The sequence below is a fragment of the Choloepus didactylus genome, chromosome X, assembly GCF_015220235.1.
Source record: "Choloepus didactylus isolate mChoDid1 chromosome X, mChoDid1.pri, whole genome shotgun sequence".
Classification (NCBI taxonomy): Eukaryota; Metazoa; Chordata; class Mammalia; order Pilosa; family Megalonychidae; genus Choloepus; species Choloepus didactylus.
Window position 1 is genome coordinate 7261308 of NC_051334.1, and position 20664 is coordinate 7281971.

Below are 20664 nucleotides of genomic sequence, written 5' to 3' on the forward strand. Positions count from 1 at the left end.
TATAGCCAGTAAGATCAGCTTTACCTTTAAATGGGGCAATGGCTCGTTGACAATCTTTATTAGCATTTTCATATGCTAGCAGCTGCAAAATAGTATCGGCAGCCTCTGAATTAGTAATCTGCCGGTGTATTGCCTCTTGGAGTCGGGCAATGAAATCTGGATACGATTCTTTTGGCCCTTGTAAAACCTTTTGAAAGGATTGTGCAGCTTTACCCTTAGATTCAATTTTGTTCCAAGCTTGCAAACAACAATGGCGAATCTGCTCGATTGCCTGATCATTATAAACAGACTGATTTTCAACAGTGGAATAAGCTTCTTGGCCCAGTAATTGATCTAAATTTATATTTACTTTCTGTTGCCGATTATGTGCAGCCTGTCGTTCTGCATGCTCAGTCCACCAAGTCCTAAATTGTAGATATTCTCCTGGGCTAAGGACTGTACGGGCTAATGTGGTCCAATCTATGGGAATTAGATGAAAACCTTCAGCTAAACTTTGCAATATGCCAACTGAAAAAGGGGAATGAACCCCATACGTTTGTACAGCTTTTTTCAATTCTTTAAGAACTGCAAATGGGACATGCTCATGGAAGTAAGTATAAACTCCATCAGGATAATTAGCGTCTTGTCCAGGAGGCACTTCCTCACGAACCGTAACAGGGAAGGCAACAGGACAACATATGGCCTCTAAATCTCCTTGCCGCCTGGCTTCTGCCAGACCCTGCTGTATGCCAGAGAGGCGGGCAGGTTTAACTGCCGGGGTACAGCTATGGGCAGGAAGAGGCGGCGGAGGAGGCGGGGGCCATTCCTCCCAGCAAGGCGCAGAAGGAGGTTTGGGGCATTGACAAGAATAAAAAACTTGAGATTTTACTGGATCTTTTTTACCCTTATCATCATCAGAAAGAGGATTGGGACCGGTATTGTCATCAGACTCATATTCTTCCTCGTCATCATCAGTTTTTAAAGTTTCAAGAACAGACTTAATTAAAGACCATGTAGACCAAATAGTAACAGGTAAATCAACTCCTTGCGTATGTTTTTGTTTCAATTCCTTACCTACCCGCTCCCAGTCGTGCAATTCAAGGGAGCCAAGGGTAGGGAACCAAGAGCAGTATTTTTCAATAACCTGTAGCAATTCTAAGATTTGTGACTCCCCCACCTTGACACCGCTGGCCCGCAGCAGCTGCCGTAAGAGGGAAATATAGGAAACATTTATTGTGTCCTTCTGTGAGCAGCCACCTTCCGGATTTGGCCTAGTAGACAAGCTGCAGCCTGCCCTTGAGTTCCCCCCGCCCATCGAGTGGTGCCAAGATGGCGCCCACATCCTGCTTCCGGCTTCTGATGTATGTAACCACCCGCTGTATTCACCAATCATGCTTGTGTGCGTGGCGTTAGCCCATTGGATACACGCAAGGTTTATAAGAAAGTTCCCGGGCAAAGCTCGGGGAGACAGCCCACAAGGAGCCGTACCTGACGGCCGCATCGAGGTTGTTCTCCCCCGAGGTGTCTCGCCCCGGGTGGAACCTGTAAAGATGATGATTGCCTAGTCCCATTAAAAGTTTATCTGCTTTACCACCGCGAGTCCTGAGTGATCACAAGTGCTCCGGGTAAGACGTTGTCCGCACCCTCTCTCCCCTTATCTCTCTGGTCCCCATCGCCGGCCGACCGAGGACTCGAGGCGGGGCGGAGAAGCGCCGGACAAGTGGTGGCCCGTACGGGGAACTTCGAACCCGCAACCTCATTTGCGTTCCCCTCGCCCCGACGGAGACGTGCTCCCGGGATCCGTGGTTTGACCTCCGCGACTGATCACCGCGAGAAGGTAAGCACCCCCTTTCCATACGAGGACTAGGGCCCGTGGGCGTTCAGGTAGCCCCGGGGACTCGGAAGAGCTCTCCGAGCGATTACAAGACAGTGCCGGCTGCAAGCATGGGGCAGTCCGGGAGTTCACCCCTACTAACCCCCTTAAAGACCCTTTTGAAACAGTGGGGTATCTCAGTTAAGAGAAGCTCTCTCCAGCGATTTTTTGATGATGTGGCCACTTTTGCCCCCTGGTTTCCTTGTTCTGGCAGCCTTAATCTGCCCTCTTGGATGAAACTTGGTCGTGATATAGACCGAGCGCGCCAAACGGGTGTCTGTTTGGACCCGATTCTAGTCCTTATATGGGAGACTGTTCGTGCAGTACTTGAGTTAGAATCAGCCACAGGCCTAACTACGCCTACCGCCTTGTTGCAGGCGCGACATGCACTCCAAGAGGCTCAGTCTGTTTCATCTGCGGAGGGCTCCCATAAGGGCAAGCCGCCGGAGTCGAGTGCTAGTTCTGATAATTCTGACTCAGAATCTGAGAGTGAGGCAGATGAAGGGCCGGAAGCGCCTCCGCTGATTGACCTAGAGGGGCCTCCTGTCTCACCCACGCGGCCCTCCGCCCCACCAGTAACGGCTGCTGCGCCTCAGAGGATGCACCTGCATCCGGTGGATGGTTTCAGCGGTTCCGTAAAGGGCCCTTATAGAGGGCTCCCTCTGGCGGACATGCCGAGTACATACCCTAACCTTCCCGCGCAATGCCCAGAATCCCCACCCGACTACGCGGACCCTCCGCACCCTTCACCCAATAGGAGGCATTTTTGGAGGTGGAGCCCTTTTACCACATTCAGACCTTTTGGCGTTCTTGGCGGCTACCGACCGCTGCTCAATGAACCCGAACCAGCCTCCGAGATGTTCCCAGTCATTATCAATCAGCAAGCTCGTAATCATGAACCCTATGATTACAAGCTCTTGAAGGAGCTGAGGCAAGCCGTCCATCAGTACGGCCCTAACGCCCCTTACACCCTGAATATGGTTGAAAACCTCTCCGCCCTAAATCATACACCCGCAGATATCCTTCAGCTGGCTCGCTCTTGCTTGCCTCCTGGCAGGTTTATCGATTGGAAGGCGTGGTTTGAGGAGTTAGCTGAGGAACAAGCCGCAAGAAACGCTGTGGCAAGGCACGGCGGGTGGAATGCGGATATGCTTTTAGGGAAAGGTGCTCACGCCCAGAATCAGACAGGATACCCCCAGGAGGTTTATGCCCAAATTTTTCGCTGTTTCATAGGGGCTTGGAAAAAATTGACAGGGGAAGGAGAGGCGCAGGCTTCGCTTAGCGGCATACACCAGGGTCCCACAGAACCTTTTGTAGATTTTGTAGCGAAAATGCAGACTGCGGCTGAGAGGATTTTCTCAGATCCAATGGTTGCAGAAACTGTGGTTAAGCAGATGATTTTTGAGCAATGCAATAAGGAGTGCAAGGTTATCCTGGCACAGAATAAGGGAAAGAGCTTGACAGAGTGGGTTCGGCTTTGCAGGGACGCTGGCAGCCCGTTAACTAATGCGGGGCTGGCTGCTATGTTAGCCAGCTCCTTACAAGTAAACACAAAGGACCCCAGAGCTTTAGAGGTAAAGCCAAAAAGATGCTATGGCTGTGGCCAGTCTGGGCATTTTAAGAGAGACTGCCCCAATAAAGATCAACCGCCTGCCGTTCAGCACCTCCGCGGGCCACGTGCAGTCACTAGGCTGTGTGGCCGCTGCCACAAGGGGCCTCACCGCGCCGAGGACTGTAAGTCAGTCTTCAATGCGCAAGGAGTACGCCTTTCTGGTCGTCCTGAGCAAGATTCAAAAAACGGGCAGGGGGGGGTCCACCCTTGCGGTGGGCCCCCAAACACACCAACGGACGATGCGGCCCCCATCCAGACCCGCGCATCTCCCGGATCAGCAGGATTGGACCTCCGTGCCACCTCCGGGCTCGTGCTAACCCCAGCTATGGGAGTCCAATTGGTGGGGACCTCTTTCAGGGGGCCCCTTCCAGTAGGAACCGTGGGGCTTATATTAGGGAGAGCATCCATAGCGTTAAGAGGATTAACAATTGTGCCAGGTGTTGTAGACTCAGATTTCACGGGTAATGTCCAGGTTATGGTGCAGTCTCTGCAGGGCACTCTGGTCATTGCAGAGGGCGATAGGTTGGCACAGCTTCTGCTCTTGCCCAGCCTGCATTCAGTCTTTCCAAGCAAGCCAGGACAGAGGGGGAATAAAAGATTTGGGTCCTCCGGAGAAGTTTTTGAGGGTCTTCAGATGTCCCTAGAGTCTCGACCCATGCTGACTCTTAAAGTACAAGGCCGAGCCTTCCTAGGTCTGTTAGATACTGGAGCCGATAGGTCGATTATAAGACAGCAAGATTGGCCCCCCGCTTGGCCAACGAACCAAGCGGAAGACACCATCAGAGGGATCGGCCAAATCTCAGCGCCCATGGTGAGCGCCATTACTCTCCATTGGGAGGATGAGGAAGGGCATCAAGGCAGTTTTCAGCCTTATGTGCTGGCCCTGCCTGTTTCGTTATGGGGAAGAGATATTCTAGCTCAAATGGACGTGACTTTAACCACTGGTTACTCTCCAACTTCTAAACAGTTGCTGAATAGAATGGGATATGTCCCGGGCAGGGGGCTGGGAGCCTCCTTGCAAGGGCGCGTGAAGCCCATTCAGGCTGACTCTAACCCCGGTAGACAAGGCCTGGGTTTTTCCTAGGGGCCACTGAGGGTGCATACCCGCCTACACCTATAAAGTTAACATGGAAAGTTAAGGCTCCAGTCTGGGTACCTCAGTGGCCCTTACCTCAGGAAAAACTTTCAGCATTGCATGCTTTGGTGTCAGATCAGTTGGAGAGGGGGCACATCGTCCCTTCCACGTCACCCTGGAACACCCCTATCTTCGTCATCAAAAAGAAATCAGGTGCGTGGAGGCTTTTACATGATTTGAGGGCCATAAATAGTTGCATGGAGCCTCTAGGACCTGTCCAGATGGGGTTGCCCCTTCTCTCAACTCTGCCGGAGCGGTGGCCTGTTGTTGTCATAGACATTAGAGATTGCTTCTTTTCTATCCCACTTCACCCTGAGGATGCCTCAAAATTTGCTTTAAGACAGACAACGGCCCGGCTTACGTTAGCAAAGCTTTTCAAAAGTTTTGTGATGTTATGGAAGTTAACCTAAAACACGGCATCCCATACAACCCTCAGGGGCAGGGTGTCATCGAGAGAGCGCATAGGACCATTAAAGAACTATTGCAAAAGCAAAAGGAGGGAATAGGTCATGGTCTGTCCCCCAGGGCCCAGTTGTCTGCCGCCCTATTTACATACAATTATTTAAATGAAAACGCATCAACCATGACGCCTGCCCTACAACATACCACCCCAGGTCCTCCGCATAGAGGCCTGGTCCGTTGGAGGGATGTTCTGTCGGGGCAATGGAAAGGTCCTGACCCAGTGCTCAGCTGGGCCAGAGGCTCTGTTTGTGTCTTTCCCCAGGAACCAGGACGCCAACCAGTGTGGGTACCGGAGAGATTGGTGAGAACCGTGCAGTCGCCTGAGAACACCAAAGAACTGCAGCCTGACGGGTCGTTAAACCCCCAACGTGACCTGTTGGATCCAGTCCTCAACTCGCGTGATGAGCGGTCAAATGATGTCGACGGTGTCGACCACTCCCCAGCAGACCGGGAAGAGGGCCAGGAATATTGACCTTTTTTCCCTCCTGGTTCTCTTGGCCTAATCTGACCAACTGGGTTCTTCTTGCTGTGGGGTTATTAGTAGGTTTGATCATTGTTAAGAGTTTGCTGGAGCGTTTGTTTCAAAGACAACAGCAATTACGTGTTACCGCCATGATGGCCATGTCCTCTGCCTGTAACCCTCCTGATAACTATAGTCCCTCTGCCCAGCACCCATCCCAACCACTCGAAGCTGGGCATTCGGGGGTAAGGTTCGCAGCTAAGTATATGAAAAAATCTCGTATATAAACATTCGGTACCAGTGGCCCTAATTTTTGTCTCAGGTGGACCTCTTACGCAGAGTCCTAGTTGTGGCCAGACGGGACCCTTGGCGTTTGCACAGAGGCTCCTAGTGACGCCCTCGGCACTGGCTACCTTCTCCTAATCCTCCTGTCCCCCAGTTGCGAGACTGAGTACTGCAAGGAGGGCCACGTGGTTTCCGGCTCACGGGTTCTCCGGTCTCTATATGAAGTGAGCATTCTGGTCGGTGCCAGAGGTCCCACCTTGGTATGGCCGGGACCTAGTCCAGACTCCCCAAAGCACCAAAAAATACGTTGTGGGCCATCTTGGTCCACGGGAGCACATTCATCACTGGAGACACTGGGGCATAAAAAACAAAAAAGGGGGAGATGTGAGCAGCCACCTTCCGGATTTGGCCTAGTAGACAAGCTGCAGCCTGCCCTTGAGTTCCCCCCGCCCATCGAGTGGTGCCAAGATGGCGCCCACATCCTGCTTCCGGCTTCTGATGTATGTAACCACCCGCTGTATTCACCAATCATGCTTGTGTGCGTGGCGTTAGCCCATTGGATACACGCAAGGTTTATAAGAAAGTTCCCGGGCAAAGCTCGGGGAGACAGCCCACAAGGAGCCGTACCTGACGGCCGCATCGAGGTTGTTCTCCCCCGAGGTGTCTCGCCCCGGGTGGAACCTGTAAAGATGATGATTGCCTAGTCCCATTAAAAGTTTATCTGCTTTACCACCGCGAGTCCTGAGTGATCACAAGTGCTCCGGGTAAGACGTTGTCCGCACCCTCTCTCCCCTTATCTCTCTGGTCCCCATCGCCGGCCGACCGAGGACTCGAGGCGGGGCGGAGAAGCGCCGGACACTTCAACATTACCCATTACCCTGCTTATAATGCTCGGGAGTCGTTCTACAATGGAACGCATACAAACACGGCCGTTACCTCCACCCGAGTTCCAGCGCTGCTGTACCTCTTTCGTTCAAGCGATTCTTCTGTCAGGAACCAGGTCCGGTTCTTAATGTCCCTGTTCGGGTGCCACTTATTGCTGACAGGGCGACGCAGGAATGAGACACGGACACAAAGCTAAGAGTTAAGGGAGCAGGGGGCCCACTTGCATCTCGTGCTAAGTGGACGACAATGCAGCCTTGCTCCAGCTATTTATTTCAGAAGATCAGATGTATCCAATCTAGGTTTAAGACCATGGTAGTCACAAGACACGCCTCTTTACAGGGTGGGCCTGCATGGCATTCTATGCAGGCCTGCGGCTCAGCATTCCAAGCCACCACCCCAGATATGCCTCAGGCAACATGGAAGACTCAGTTTCCCACAGGAACCCAGGAGAGAAGGCCCAGCAGATACCGCCACGTGCCCTCCCATGTGTCAGAGGAGCCCCAGATCGCCAGCAGCCTTTCTTCAGGAAGGTTTGGTCCTGTTGATGCCTTGATTTGGACACTTTCACAGTCTCAGAACTGTAAGCTTATAAGCTGATAAAGCCCCATTGTTATATCCATTTCTGGTATATTACATTTTGGCAACTTTGGCAAACTAAAACACCATCTGTCCACGTAAATATAAATGGACTCTTGGAGCAGCATGACTGTTCAAAAATGTGACTGTGGCAGAGACAGCTAATGCTCACCAAATCCGTGATCTCCTTTTCCTCCTGGGCACACAGCCAGACTACACATCCCAGCCTCCCTTGCAGTTCAGTGTGGCCATGTGACAGGTCTAGCCAATGGAATGTGAGCAGAAGTGAGGCCCGTAAAGTCTTCCCCTGCACAAACCGCCACGGTCTGTCTCTCTGCCGGGCTGGAAGGCAGAGGGCTGAGGGTGACGTTGGAAGCCATGTGTTGAAGATGGCGGCTTTGCCGTCAGTGTAGGACACCGAATGACTGTGCAGGGCTGCCCAGCGACCTCGTCCCCTGCCCAGCCCTGTTCTGTGAGTAAGAAACAAAGCTCTGTGGGGTGGAGCCATTTTCTGCTCTGGGGTCAATTCAATTAGTATACGGCTCTCATCATAAACTCCTAGATGGCCGGGCTGTGGTGTGCGGACATCACTTTGTAGCAGCTCAGGAGAGCTGAGTGCTCAATTTGCAGGAGTTCTGCGAGCCGGTTGATGTCACACTCCCAGCTGAAAACCAGCCATGGCGGGAGAACGTATACCACAGAAATTGGCAAATGCTACAGACCAGGCATTTTTCCCTTGTGAAGAACATTTACAAGTGCCCCACTGGCTGGAAACACAGCCTTTTTCCTCTTTGCCGTATCCCAAAGCCTCATAACCCACTGCCTTGTATATTTGTATGAGTCAAAAAAAAATGTTTGTGGCAATGAATTGAGATCAGGCTTGAATTAATGAAAAGAGAAGCCATTATAGAAGGAGAGAAGCCAATTCCTGGGACTAGAGGGGCATACGGCGAAGGGGGAAAGAACGCTTTAATTCTTCGCCCTTCTAAAATAAGGATGTTTGGGGCTCGTGATATATTTTTGTGCCTTTGTGTCTTTAGAAATTGCAGGTCCTCCACCTCCTTGATGTCCCCTGCCTTGCCCAAACTGCCACTGGTCCATCTGGCTGGTGGGTTCTTCTGGAACACAGCGATTCTCCCCACATTCCCAAGAATTCCGTCGTGACCTCCACGTCTTCTTGTCTTCAAGTTCCTGTGAGGGAGGCTGTGGCCAGTCCAGAGGGGCGACCTCAGTCTGGGCTCCCCCAAAGGCAGATGATGAGACAAGGATTCAGATACACATCAGGTACTTGCATGTGATGCAAAGGAAAGCAGCGAGCAGTGAGGCAGGGAAGGGAAGGCAGCCAACTATGGGCACACTCTCCAGCAAGCTGCCGCTCTGGGACAACTGGAGACACCAGAGACAGTGTCGCGAGTGCGTCTCAGAGTTCTCCCACCTAAAAAGGGAAGAGGGGGAGGGGGTCATTATCTCTCGGCTCTCTTTTAAGTCATCGTCTGATGGTCCCCCTATGCCTAGAACGCCCAGAAGCTGTGCAGACAGCCAGGCCTTCTCTCTTCTTTCATTGAAGCTGCCCCTGACAAAGTCTGACTCCCCCAAGTCTTCCTTGATTTCTCAGAGCTGAGCTGACTGCACTATTCTGAGCTCTCAGGCTGGATTTCACACGCAGTCTCCCGACTGTCCCTGGCCGTGTCTGCCAGCATGTCCGCACCCTGGCCTCTGTGTGCCTTAGTCCCTTCAGTGCAGTCAGGTGCAGCGGGAATGACCCGAATCACTGTCTTAAAAATGACGTAACTGGAGAGCGCTTCTCTTGTGATCTAACTTGGTTCTGATCATCTTGGATATGATATATATTTCTCTGGAATTTCTGCTCCATGGTAGATACAATAATGCCCCACCCCAAGATATCCCTGCCTGAATCCCCAGAGCCTGTGAATTTGCTCCCTTACATGGCAAAAGGGATTTTGCAGATGTGGTGAAGATAAAGACCATGCGATGAGGAGATTCTCCTAGATTATCTGGGAGGGCCCAATCTAATCACAGAGGCCCTTATAAAGAGGGAGGCAGGAGGGTCAGAGTCAGAGAAGCAGATCGCAGTGATGTGGGGCCATGAGCCAAGGAATGCGGGCGGCCTCTAGAAGCTGGAAAAGGCCAGGGAACAGATTCTTCCCTAGAGTTTCCAGAAAAGACCACAGCCCCGACACACCTGGATTTTAGTCCCTAAACCTCATTTGGACTTCTGACCTCCAGAACCCTAAGAGAATACATTTGTGTTGTTTCCAGCCACTAGTTAGTGGTAATTTATTACAGTGGCCGTAAGAAGCTCATACAAACACATATTTAGGTTTTTAAAATTATGTACTTCTGAATTGCTTTTGGGAATCAAAACACAACTGGGATGTTTGGCAGTCTGTTTTCAGTTAGTTTCTGGAATCAGCTTTGTGGATTAACTAACCAGATCAAGGTCCTGGGCTGGCTTTTCTCTGAGGCCCACTCTCACTAATCACGCTCAGGTAGGCCAGCCTCTGCCGGAAGGGAAATCTGTTGAAGCCGGTTGCTGATTGAGGCCCAGTTATTTCTGAAATAACTGCTACTTTTGATTACCCACACGGTCTGTAGCAGTCCCTCATCCAGATAACTGAAAAGCCTCTGCCTGAGCACTCTGTTTCTGGCTGCTTGAATTGTAACATTTTTGTAGCTCTGCTCATCTGGTAGTGGAAAGTACCAGTCATTTTCATTTTCTCACCAAATTCATTGGTTAATTCACAAATATGCTTCATTCTGGATCACAAAAGCAAATATTTCCTGAGCGCTCTGCTATGCCATTCAGCCTCTAGGCCCAGCACTTTCTCTACTCCCCATGTTTTTGAATCCTCACTCTGCGCTATCCCTGTTTTCTGGGTGAGGTTGAGGAGGTTTGTGATTGCAGCAGCTCCCACAGCTGGTGGGTGGCACAGCTCATCTCTGAAACCGGGCCCTGATTCTCGAGCCCACACTTCTAACCAGCAACTGTACTGTCACCTCTGGAAATGGCCAAAATTGGTTCCCAGAACTGTAGCTGAAGTTGGCATCTCACTTTGACTGGTCGTGGGTAAGGCCCAAAGTCAGGAGGCCAAAACGTTAATTGTTAACTATTGCACTGTCTCCTGAAAACAGGCTTTTGCAAAGTCTCTGTGTGGGTGATGGCCGTGGGGCTCCTTTCTATTTCCAGAACACTGGCCTTCACCTTTCACTTCCCAAAGAAGTGAAGATTATACTTCTCTGAATGTTTAGTGATCAAAATGGATTAAAGAGGGTTGGTGTTTGTGTTCGAGTGGTTCAGAGAGAATGTCTACTTAACAAACTAGAAAATTGGTAGTTCTTTCTGCACTTCAACTCCCTCACTTCAGTTGCCTCCTGCAGTTGTCTAGTGTGTCAGTGTGCAGCTTGCATGATGACTGGGTAGCTCAAGGATTCCTTCCCTTTAGAGTGGTTCTCCACTGGGGGCAATTTTGTTCCTCATAGGACATTTGACAGTTTCTGGAGACATTTTTGCTTGTCACAACAGGGGGAGGGGGTGCTCCTGGCATCGAGTGGACAGAGGCCGGGGGAGCTGCTCCACCTCCTCCAATGCACCGGACAGCCCCCCCACAGCAAAGAGGTTGGGAAACCTGCTCGGCCATGAATGGGAATTGGATCGTAGCAGAGAACACTGCTCCCTGTCACCCCACCCTCCGGCTAGCTACCACATGCAGGGCCCCTGGTACACCACATGCCGTCCCCAGTTCCCAGACGAAGGATTGGTTCCCATAGTGGAGGCCCTTTGTGCCCAGTAGGTGGCATTCAAATCCCCAATATAACCAAGCCTGGTGTGCAAATGACACAAAAACTAAGAAATGATGGGGCTTCCATAAGCGTGTGTCTGTGGATATAGGAATCTCTATTTTCTTTTAAAAGCTCATCAAGAACCCCCCATGTCCCTGCATTGGCTCTCAAGACTCCCTCTTCTCCATCTCACTCCCTCCTAAACTGGATGAGTAATCTATTTGGATAAGCAGTTTTATGAGACTCTATACCAGGGGTCTCCATTTTTTCATTTTTCTGTAAATGGCTAGATAACAAATATTTGGGGCTTTGCGGGCCAAGAGGCCAAATCGAGGCTTTCAGGCAGCTTCTGATCCCATGAGAGAGTGAGCTCCTGCCTCGCCCTGCCCGTTTGCTTGGGGTGGGCCATCCTGGGTAGCGGCCACGCTTTGCTCCCAGTTGCCATCTGCTGGAGACCTCTGGAGGAAGAGTGGCCAGCCTGAGGTTGGGGCCAGGCCAGGGCTGGGGGTGGGGGTACTGCCTTCATCAGTTTTACTCTGCCCGTGCGCCCTTCTCCCCCTGGAGAGCTAGTCCGTTTCAACCGGGACAGCTGTCCAGGGGCCCCTGACTATTCCGTGTCTCATGGTGACCAAGAGCAGAGGCCCCAGTGTATGGGTGGCAACCGCTGTGGGCTCTCGGCAGTGGGGACGGGCTCTGGGAGCAGAGGGGGACCTAGAGGGGGAGGGTGATGCCCTGACTTGGTCTTGCAGCTCCCAGGGCCAGCCGGCTCCAGCCGTGCCCGCGGGCCATGCAGACACAGGTGGCCTCCCAGACTTGGCCTGGGGTCTGTAGTTCGCCAACCCCTGGGTGGACCATATGGCAGATACCCAATAGGTGATTTTTGGCTTGAAAACTGCACATCTCATTTGTGAAAACACAATGTTAAAAGCAGTAAGAACAATCCGACACCCCCGTTGCTAGTCTAGAGGTTTTATAGCTAATATAAAGCTAAAAGAACAAAACAGACAAACAAACAAAGACACCAAAAAACAAAAGACAAAATGGTGCTGCAAAGCTTCTCTTTGCAAATGAATGTGCAGGCCAAAGAGATACCAGAGACTCAGGGAGCCGAATGGAATGATTTGCCTTTTGCATTCTGAAGTTTAGCCTCTCCTCCATTCTCACCCCCACTCATCTTGTTGGAGTACATAACCTTGCAAAAATACAGGCACAAGAAATCAGATTCTATTTATTCTTGTGACATGTAGCTCACTTTTGGCAAATTAGTGTTTTGAGACTGGTAACCAGTGAATTGATCTTGTCTTTTACTATGTATTCCTCGAAGGCAAATATGAGCAGTAGGTTTGGAGAGAATAAAAGAGCAGGGAGCTGCAACATCTGAAGTTCCAAATGTCATTATGAAATGGCTGCTGCACACGCCACCGTCTGGCATTTGCAATATGGACACGTTGGGGAAGACAAAATGCCTTCCTAGTTAAAGCCCCAGAGAATTGTCTCCTATCACAGTAGCCACCACTGTCTGTCAGCAAGTATTTTTTCTCACTCGGAAACATCACAAAACAGCTGTCACCTAGCTTTTTCCTCAGCTAACCTTATCCTGTGTCTTCCTTCAGATATGCATTCACCCGTCCTCCCTCAGCCAACTCAGATCAGATTTGTGGAATGTCAACTCTTCTCTGTATCCCCTTTTAAATCTCTCCTGGTGCAGTTTGAGCAACGATTTTGTGGCCTGGGGCTCTTTCCAAAGTCCTTAACTGTACACAAGTTCAGGACTAAATACATTTCTGGCCTGCCTCTCTGCCCTGAAAGTGATCAACAACCAACAGAAACTTGAGAGGTTTTAATGGAAAAATTGGAAATCTAAGATAACAAATGAGAGCTTGGGGCCTAGGAAACAGGGCAGCATGCAAAGAGATGACGTCAGTGGGTGATGAAAGGAGCACTCAGTGAGAGTCCTGCCACCCTCTGGATCCTTCTTTCCCTTCTGTAACACCTGAAATTTTGCTGCTGGAGATTTCTTCTGCAGACCCATGTAACAGGCCTGTAGCTTTGGGGAGAATGGCAATGAACATGCCCTCCTGCCACCTGTAATTATGGGACTTGTAGGGTCCCAGCCTTGACCTTCTCATCCATGCAAGCTCTCAGCTACCATATCCAGGCTTTCAGTTTTGACCATTACTCCCCAATCTCTGACCTTGATCTATCTCCAAAAGTCCAGATTGGCTTCTCCAACTTCCTGCTTGGATAACCTGGAGGTCCCTCATGCACTTCAAATTCAACATGTTCAAAGTTGGAATAATCTTCACTTCCTCAGAGTAAGCTCCAGTAAGATGGAAATGTCATCGCTGACTCCTCCTCATCCATCTCCTGCCACATGGAATCAAATATTAAGTCTTTCAATTGATGTATGCCTTTGAATCTAAAGTGAGTCTTTTATAGACAGCATGTAGTTGGATCATATTTTTTTATCCATTCTGCAAATCTGTGCCTTTTGATTGGAGTGTTTAATCCATTTATATTTAATGTAACTACTGATAAGGTAGGATTTATGTGGGACATTTTGTTGTTTAGAAAGTGATATGTCTTATGTCATTTTTGTTCCTCTATTACTCCATTACTGCCTTCTTTTTTTCATTTCAAGTGTCTTGTCTTCAGGTTCACTGATTCTTTCTTCTGCCTATTCCAATCAGCTCTTGAAACCCTCTTGGACATTTTTCAGTTCAGTTATTGTGGTCTTCAACTCCAGCAGTTCTGTTTGGTTCCTTTTAAAAATTTCTATCTCTTTACGTAGACTCTTATATTACTCGTTCATTGTTTCCCTGATATCTTTAGTTCTTTCTCCCTACCTTCCTTCATCTCCTTGAACATTTTTAAGATCATTTTTTTTAAGGCTTTGTTCAATATGTCCACATTCTTGTCTTCTTTGTTGGTGTTTTCTGTATTTTTATCATCTTCCTTCGGATGGGCCATCATTTCCTGTTTCTTTGGTTGTCTTGTACTCTTTTGTTGCCCACTGTACACTTTAATATTTTTAAAACATTGACTCTGGGATTTACTCCCTGGGATGTCTATTTCTTGGTTTTGTAACTAGCTGGTGATAAGACAGAGATTTTGGTCTGCCCAAGGCAAATGCAGTGTGCAGGGTTTTCCCTGTCTTTCTGGGCTCCTATCTTGTCCAGGACTTCAGCTTGTTAGTTGTTTTTGGGAGTTCCCCTGTTCACAGGAGTTTGGGTGTCCCCTCTGCTTCCCAGGGGACAGACCTCCCTTTCCTGGGTGTTTGAATCTGGCAGGCCTTTGTCCTAGACTGGCTGCCTCTACAGTTATTTACCCTCCTTTTGTTGTCTCATGCTGCTTTTGCCTGGAGGGCAAATTCTGGGAGGAGGGTCACCCTGGGGAGGACTTTCCCAGGTTAGTCTTTCCCAGCCCAAACAGGGCCAGGGACCCACAAAGGGGGTGCAGACTTGCTCCAGAGTGCCCTGGGGCACTTAGGAAGGGCACCAAAAGCTTCTTGGACAGTTTCCCAAAGCTGAGCTTTCTTGTCCTGCCCAGCAAATGCAGCCCTTCAGCTAACTGTCCCCCGCAGCCCTGAGGGAGCACAGCATCTTTAAATCTCCACCTCCTCTGCCCCTGTCCAGGGAGGGTTGAAACAGTGGCTGCCACTGTCCTTGTTGCAGTGGGGTTGAAACAATGGCTGTTGCCACCTTCGTCTCGGGTGAGTCGAAACAATAGCTGCCCTCAGAGCCGGGGCCCAATGATCTGAATTCACCCACGAAAAGCCATGATCAGTGAGCAGCCACGGCCACCCGTGGTCTTGGGGAAGAGGATTTTTATGTCCCTTTCTGTTAGCAACAGCTAGGCAGGGCCTGGACCCCACGGTGGCTGCTGCGAGAGTGGCGGATGGGTGCCAGTAGCCGCCACACATGGAGAGAGCAGTTTACAGTTCTTTACCGTAATTAATCGGATGCATCCCCCCACTCTTCCATGGATGCTGTACAGTGGTCTTCTGGCCTCTGGAGTTTCAAAATAGTTATTTCAGACAGTTCCTGCCTGTTTAATAGTTGTTGTGATGGAAGGACTGAGTCCCGGAGCTCCCTACCTCACCATCTTCCCCAGAAGTTACCCTTGTTTCTTTTACTATATATTTTTTGAGTTATTTTCTTAGTGGTGGCACTTGGGATAACAAGTAACATCTTAATTTATAACAATCTATTTCAGATTAATGCCAACTTAATTTCAATAGTATGCAGAAACATGCTCCTACGTAGCTCCATTCCCTCCCCAGATCTAAGCTGTGAAGTTGTGCTTGGGCAGCGTTTCTTAGATGCACACTTGCCCCTTCTTTCTCACTGCCTGTCCTGTGTCAGGTCCTTATCGCCTTATCAGAAGACCTTTGCAATGTCTTCCCCACTGGCATCTGGCACCCCCAGCCTCCTCTTCCGCTCAGATTCCGTCTCCACGAAGTATATCTTGGGCCATCACTTATTTACTCAAAAACGTCTCACGGATCCTATGGCCATGCACCCGTTGCCTGCTCCCCCCACCCAGCATTCACAAACTCATTTACCTGGCATTCCAGCCCTCCGTGGACTGACCCAAACCTGCCTTCCTTGGATTTACTCTTCTTTGCCCCTTTTGTACATCCTGTGCTCCAGGGATATTGCCCTGCCCTGTGGCTTCACTGAAAGATTGGTGCTTTTAATCAGCTCAACCAGTTGTTGGCAAACTTTTTCTTCAAGGGCCGGATAGCAAATGTTTAAGGCTTAGTGGGCCAAGAGGTAAAATCGGGGCTATTGTGTAGATATTTATATCACCATTTAAAAGGTAACCATTTAGGAGCTGGCCTACGAGGAGCGCCATGCCCACAGCATACTGACGCGCTTTTTCGAGCATGAGCCGCCAGCCGCCGCCTGGACGGTGCAGCCTCACTACGAGCTGCCTACGGCCTTCCGGGCCGAGTGGGAGCCGGCGGGCGGCCCGGAAGTGCCGAGCGCCGGGCCGCGGCCGCTGCACTTGGGCTTCCTCTGCGAGTACGACGCGCTGCCCGGCATCGGGCACGCCTGCGGCCACAACCTGATTGCCGAGGTCGGCGCGGCGGCCGCGCTGGGCGTAAAGGGGGCCCTCGAGAGCCTCCTCGGGCCGCCTCCGCCGGTGAAGGTGTTTGGTGACCAATAAATCTGCCTGGTTGAACTGGTGGAATCGAATTAGTAATTGTCTTGGGAACACCTGCAGAAGAAGATGGTGGTGGGAAAATTGATTTAATTGAAGCAGGAGCTTTTAAAAATCTTGATGTTGTTTTTATGGCCCATCCATCCCAAGAAAATGCTGCTTATCTACCTGATGTTGCTGAACATGATGTGACTGTGAAATACTATGGAAAAGCATCTCATGCTGCTGCTTATCCCTGGGAAGGAGTAAATGCGTTAGATGCTGCTGTTCTCGCCTACAACAATCTGTCTGTGTTAAGACAACAAATGAAACCAACTTGGAGAGTTCATGGTATAATAAAAAATGGTGGTGTAAAACCCAATATCATTCCCTCTTATTCTGAATTAATCTATTACATCCGTGCGCCCTCAATGAAAGAACTTCCAGTTTTGACCAAAAAGGCAGAAGATTGCTTCAGAGCGGCAGCTTTGGCTACTGGGTGTACAGTAGAAATTAAAGGTGGAAAACATGATTACTACAATGTTCTTCCCAATAAAAGCCTATGGAAAGCTTATATGGAAAATGGAAAAAAGCTGGGAATCGACTTCATTTCAGAAGATGCAATGTTGAATAGCCCATCAGGATCTACTGATTTTGGAAATGTTTCTTTTGTGGTCCCTGGAATTCATCCATACTTTTACATCGGCTCTGACGCCCTGAATCACACTGAACAATATACTGAAGCTGCAGGATCACAAAAAGCTCAGTTCTACACTTTGCGTACAGCCAAAGCTCTGGCAATGACAGCATTGGATGTTATTTTTAAGCCAGAGTTGCTAGAAAGAATCAGAGAGGACTTCAAATTAAAACTTCAAGAAGAAGAGTTCTTAAATACAGTAAAATAAAAGGAAGATTAGGAGCCGCTTATGAATCATTAAGAAGAGTTGATGACTTTTTGTCTTTGATATTTTTAATGGAGGACATGCTTGTTTTTTAATCTTAGAGGAATCAAGTCCCTTCTGCATGAAAAGCGAGGACATGATGTGAAGAAAGCACATTACTTCGTATCCAAAATGAAAATTTTCACAAATCTATGCTTGATGGAATTGTGAACATTCAGGAACTCATGTGTAATGGCACTTCTTAAACACTCTCGGTGATAACATGGTTTATCAGTGATAGTATTTTATAAATTCATATGCTATATAGGTGCATTTAAAAAGGTCTTCAGACATTTAAAACTCTATCCAGAATTGACACACATGAAAGAGTCCTTTGGCATAGGGTGGTAAAACTGTTCTGTAAAGTAATTTTAAAATTCAATTTGTAAATTCAGGGAAAGTTCATTTTGAATATCTGACTTTATCTGTTTGGTTTCATTTATAATAAACGTAGGCTTTGTAAATCAGAAATGCTTGCATGAAGTATCTAGAAACTCAAGTACATAGAATAAGCCTTGGTTCTACCATTTGACGGGAAATGGGAATGTTTTATCTTTTTATAATTAGCTCTGAGAAGTGAAATTAAAGTGCTATTCCTAATTCAATACTACAGCAATAGAAAAAATTATAGACAGGTAGAATTGGGCTCTTCCTTTAAGATATTTGCCTGGTAGCCCAGTGTGTCCTAGGAAGACTTGATGACAGAGACACAATGACTGTACCTGGCTTGAGTCTTGTTGCACAGTCAGTGTGCACCAGTCTGCAATGTCATGTGTTCTAGTTTGCTAATGCTGCCGGAAAGCAAAACACCAGAGATGGACTGGCTTTTATAAAAGGGGGTTTATTTGGTTACACAGTTAAGGCCATAAAGTGTCCAAGGTAAGGCATCAACAATCAGGTACCTTCACTGGAGGATGGCCAATGGTGTCTGGAAAACCTCTGTTAGCTGGGAAGGCACATGGCTGGCGTCTGCTCCAAAATTCTGATTTCAAAATGGCTTTCTCCCAGGATGTTCCTCTCTGGGCTGCAGTTCCTCAAAAATGTCACTCTTAGTTGCTCTTGGGGCATTTGTCCTCTCTTAGCTTCTCCAGAGCAAGAGTCTGCTTTCAGCAGCTGTCTTTGAACTGTCTCTCATCTGCAGCTCCTCTCTCAGCTCCTGTGCATTCTTCAAAGTGTCCCTCTTGGCTGTAGCAAGCTTGCTCCTTCTGTCTGAGCTTATATAGTGCTCCAGTAGTCAAGGCCCACGGGGAATGGGTGGGGCCACGCCTCCATGGAAATTATCTCATCAGAGTTATCATCTACAGTTGGTGGGTCACATCTCCAAGGAAACACTCAAAGGATTCCAATCTAATCAGCACTAAACGTCTGCCCTACAAGATTGCATCAAAGAATATGGCTTTTTCTGGGGGACATAATACATTCAAACTGGTACATCATGTAACTGAATCTTTAATGTCATGTCTTGAATCTTTAATGTCATGTAACTGGTCCCCTCTACCTGGCAGCCCTATTCAGGCTTCTACTCAGAAGCCAGCCTGGTGATTTGACAATATTGTAGTTTACTGACTTTTGGGAACAGAATTTTAAGCTTCCTTAAGCCCGATGCTAGCCCAATATTAATTAAAAATTATTTTAAGTTTTTCATTATTTTGGTATAATATTCCTGAACATGACAGTTTATCTTGTATCTGGTAAAACAAATATTTTAAGCTTTGAATATATTAAAGCGGCAGTAGGCTTTGTTTTAAATGTAGACATTCCAAAAATGGAAGAAGAGGGCGAGGAATGGGAGCGTTTGGCTTCTCTACTGTAAGCAAGTAACTTGGGCCCTTAGGACCTCCACCTCCCCGTTCAGAAAATGAAAAAATTAGATTAGATCACTGGTCCTTACAGTCTTTTGAACTTCTAATTCCTGTCTATCTGTGAAATTAAAGTTGCAACAAAGAGAGGAGTTGTTTTAGGGAGGGTTCATAGTTGAGAATTGCTTCTCCTTCTGTATTAGGGATCTGCAAAATATGCCTCATTTGGCCCACAGCCTATTTTTGTATGGCCAGCAAGCGAAGAGTGGTTTTTACATTTTTAAAGGATTATTTAAAAAAGAATGTAACAGACCAAGTATGACCCACAAAACCAAAAACATTAAAACATTTACTTTCTGGCTCTTTACGGAAAGAGTTTGGTATCCCCTGTTGCATGAAAGAGAAAAGTAAAACCTGTTTCTCTTTTGATTTACATCATATAATCAGATCTTCTAGGAAAAAACCTCAAGCCTCTGAATTAGAAACATTGAGAAAGAGACTTAGATGGCAATGGGCCCTGACAGGTTGGTAATTATAGTGCATGAGGAATATGTTCTCCTTGGGGTTCTGGTGCTTAGTTTACTGTTTTCTTTTGGCATTTACTTCACTCTAGGATACAGCTACCCTGTTGCTTTAAGACTTACCCTGTGCAAACCAGTCTTCTAACTCTTTAGCTTTTAGAACTTGTTCCCCCTGCACTACTTTGTCTGAATATTTACAGTCTCAAATAGTTGTGGTTGCTATGTATTTTATATTCAGGTGAGGACATCATCACAGACTTCAGACTAAGAATTAGATAGACCTGAGACCTCTAGTTGTATAAAAACATCTCCCAATTATCAGTTTTATCAATTTATCAACTATAAGTTTAAAATTTCTTTATAAACTCTTGATAAAATTCCAGAACAGTGATTGTTGCCTGTGGTATCCCAACACACTGATATGTATGTGTCTGTCATTTGTAAAGTATCACAAGTTAATTGTTACTCATACAAAGTATTAGTATTTTGTTTGTGGTTAATTTACTTTTCAAAAACAAGGTTTTAAAAAAGGTTAGCATTGTATTGTTACTGATTTATTTGCATTTTGATAAGCATTCTTGAGTGGGAGAGGAAAGTGGGAAATTGCAGCTGGCATGCAGGGAATTGGTGTAATCTGCATCACTGCTATCTTCCACACCCTATGGTGAGGAACTAATTTTGATATACTGCTGATATTCTTGTCAATTTTGAGTTTCTGAAATATTTTGCCATGTGGCGGAGGAGCCAAGGATCACTGGCATCTGCTGCTCTCTCCCTTCTCTTTTGGGTTTCGTTGATTTCAGCTTCTTGCTTCCATGGCTTTTTTCCCCCTCTCTCTGTGTTCATTCTGTTTATAAAGGACTCCAGTAATAGGATTAGGTCCCATCTTGAATGATGTAGGTCACACTGTAACTGAAGTAGCCTCATCGAAAGATCCTGCTTACAGTGGGTCCACACCCACAGGAATGGATTAGATTCAGCTAATGGGGTACATACAGCTTCAAACCACCACAGCAGTGAAGTACGTCGTGGGTATATCATGACAGAAAAGAGGTCAGAACTGATGCTCTTAGAGTCTCTCGAGCAGCATGCGATTTTTTAGATCTTACCTGGACACTTAACATTATTTTACTTTGTAATTTTATATAATTCTGATTTTTTAAATCCCTTTTTATTTCTTATATGCCAGT

General features: G+C 47.9%; 2 protein-coding genes across 2 annotated transcripts; both read left to right on the top strand.

The window, feature by feature from the left end:
- Positions 1-14755: 14755 nt before the first annotated feature.
- LOC119523308 (peptidase M20 domain-containing protein 2-like) lies at positions 14756-16399 on the top strand. The gene is made up of 3 exons (XM_037822074.1): positions 14756-14780; positions 15452-15528; positions 15902-16399. Exons 1-3 carry the CDS (start codon positions 14756-14758, stop codon positions 16238-16240), a joined length of 441 nt encoding a protein of 146 aa, XP_037678002.1. The 3' UTR covers positions 16241-16399.
- LOC119523309 (peptidase M20 domain-containing protein 2) lies at positions 16255-17453 on the top strand (the record flags this gene model as incomplete). The annotated part of the gene is made up of 1 exon (XM_037822075.1): positions 16255-17453. A coding segment is annotated over one exon (864 nt), but the record flags the coding sequence as incomplete, so codon positions are not given.
- Between the last annotated feature and the right edge of the window lie 3211 nt (positions 17454-20664).

Coding starts and splice junctions, on each gene's coding strand:
- LOC119523308 (XM_037822074.1), top strand. CDS start 14,756: ATGGCTGTTGCCACCTTCGTCTCGG. Junction 14,781..15,451: donor TGTTGCCACCTTCGTCTCGG/GTGAGTCGAAAC, acceptor TCGCCTTATCAG/AAGACCTTTGCAATGTCTTC. Junction 15,529..15,901: donor TCAGATTCCGTCTCCACGAA/GTATATCTTGGG, acceptor GTAACCATTTAG/GAGCTGGCCTACGAGGAGCG.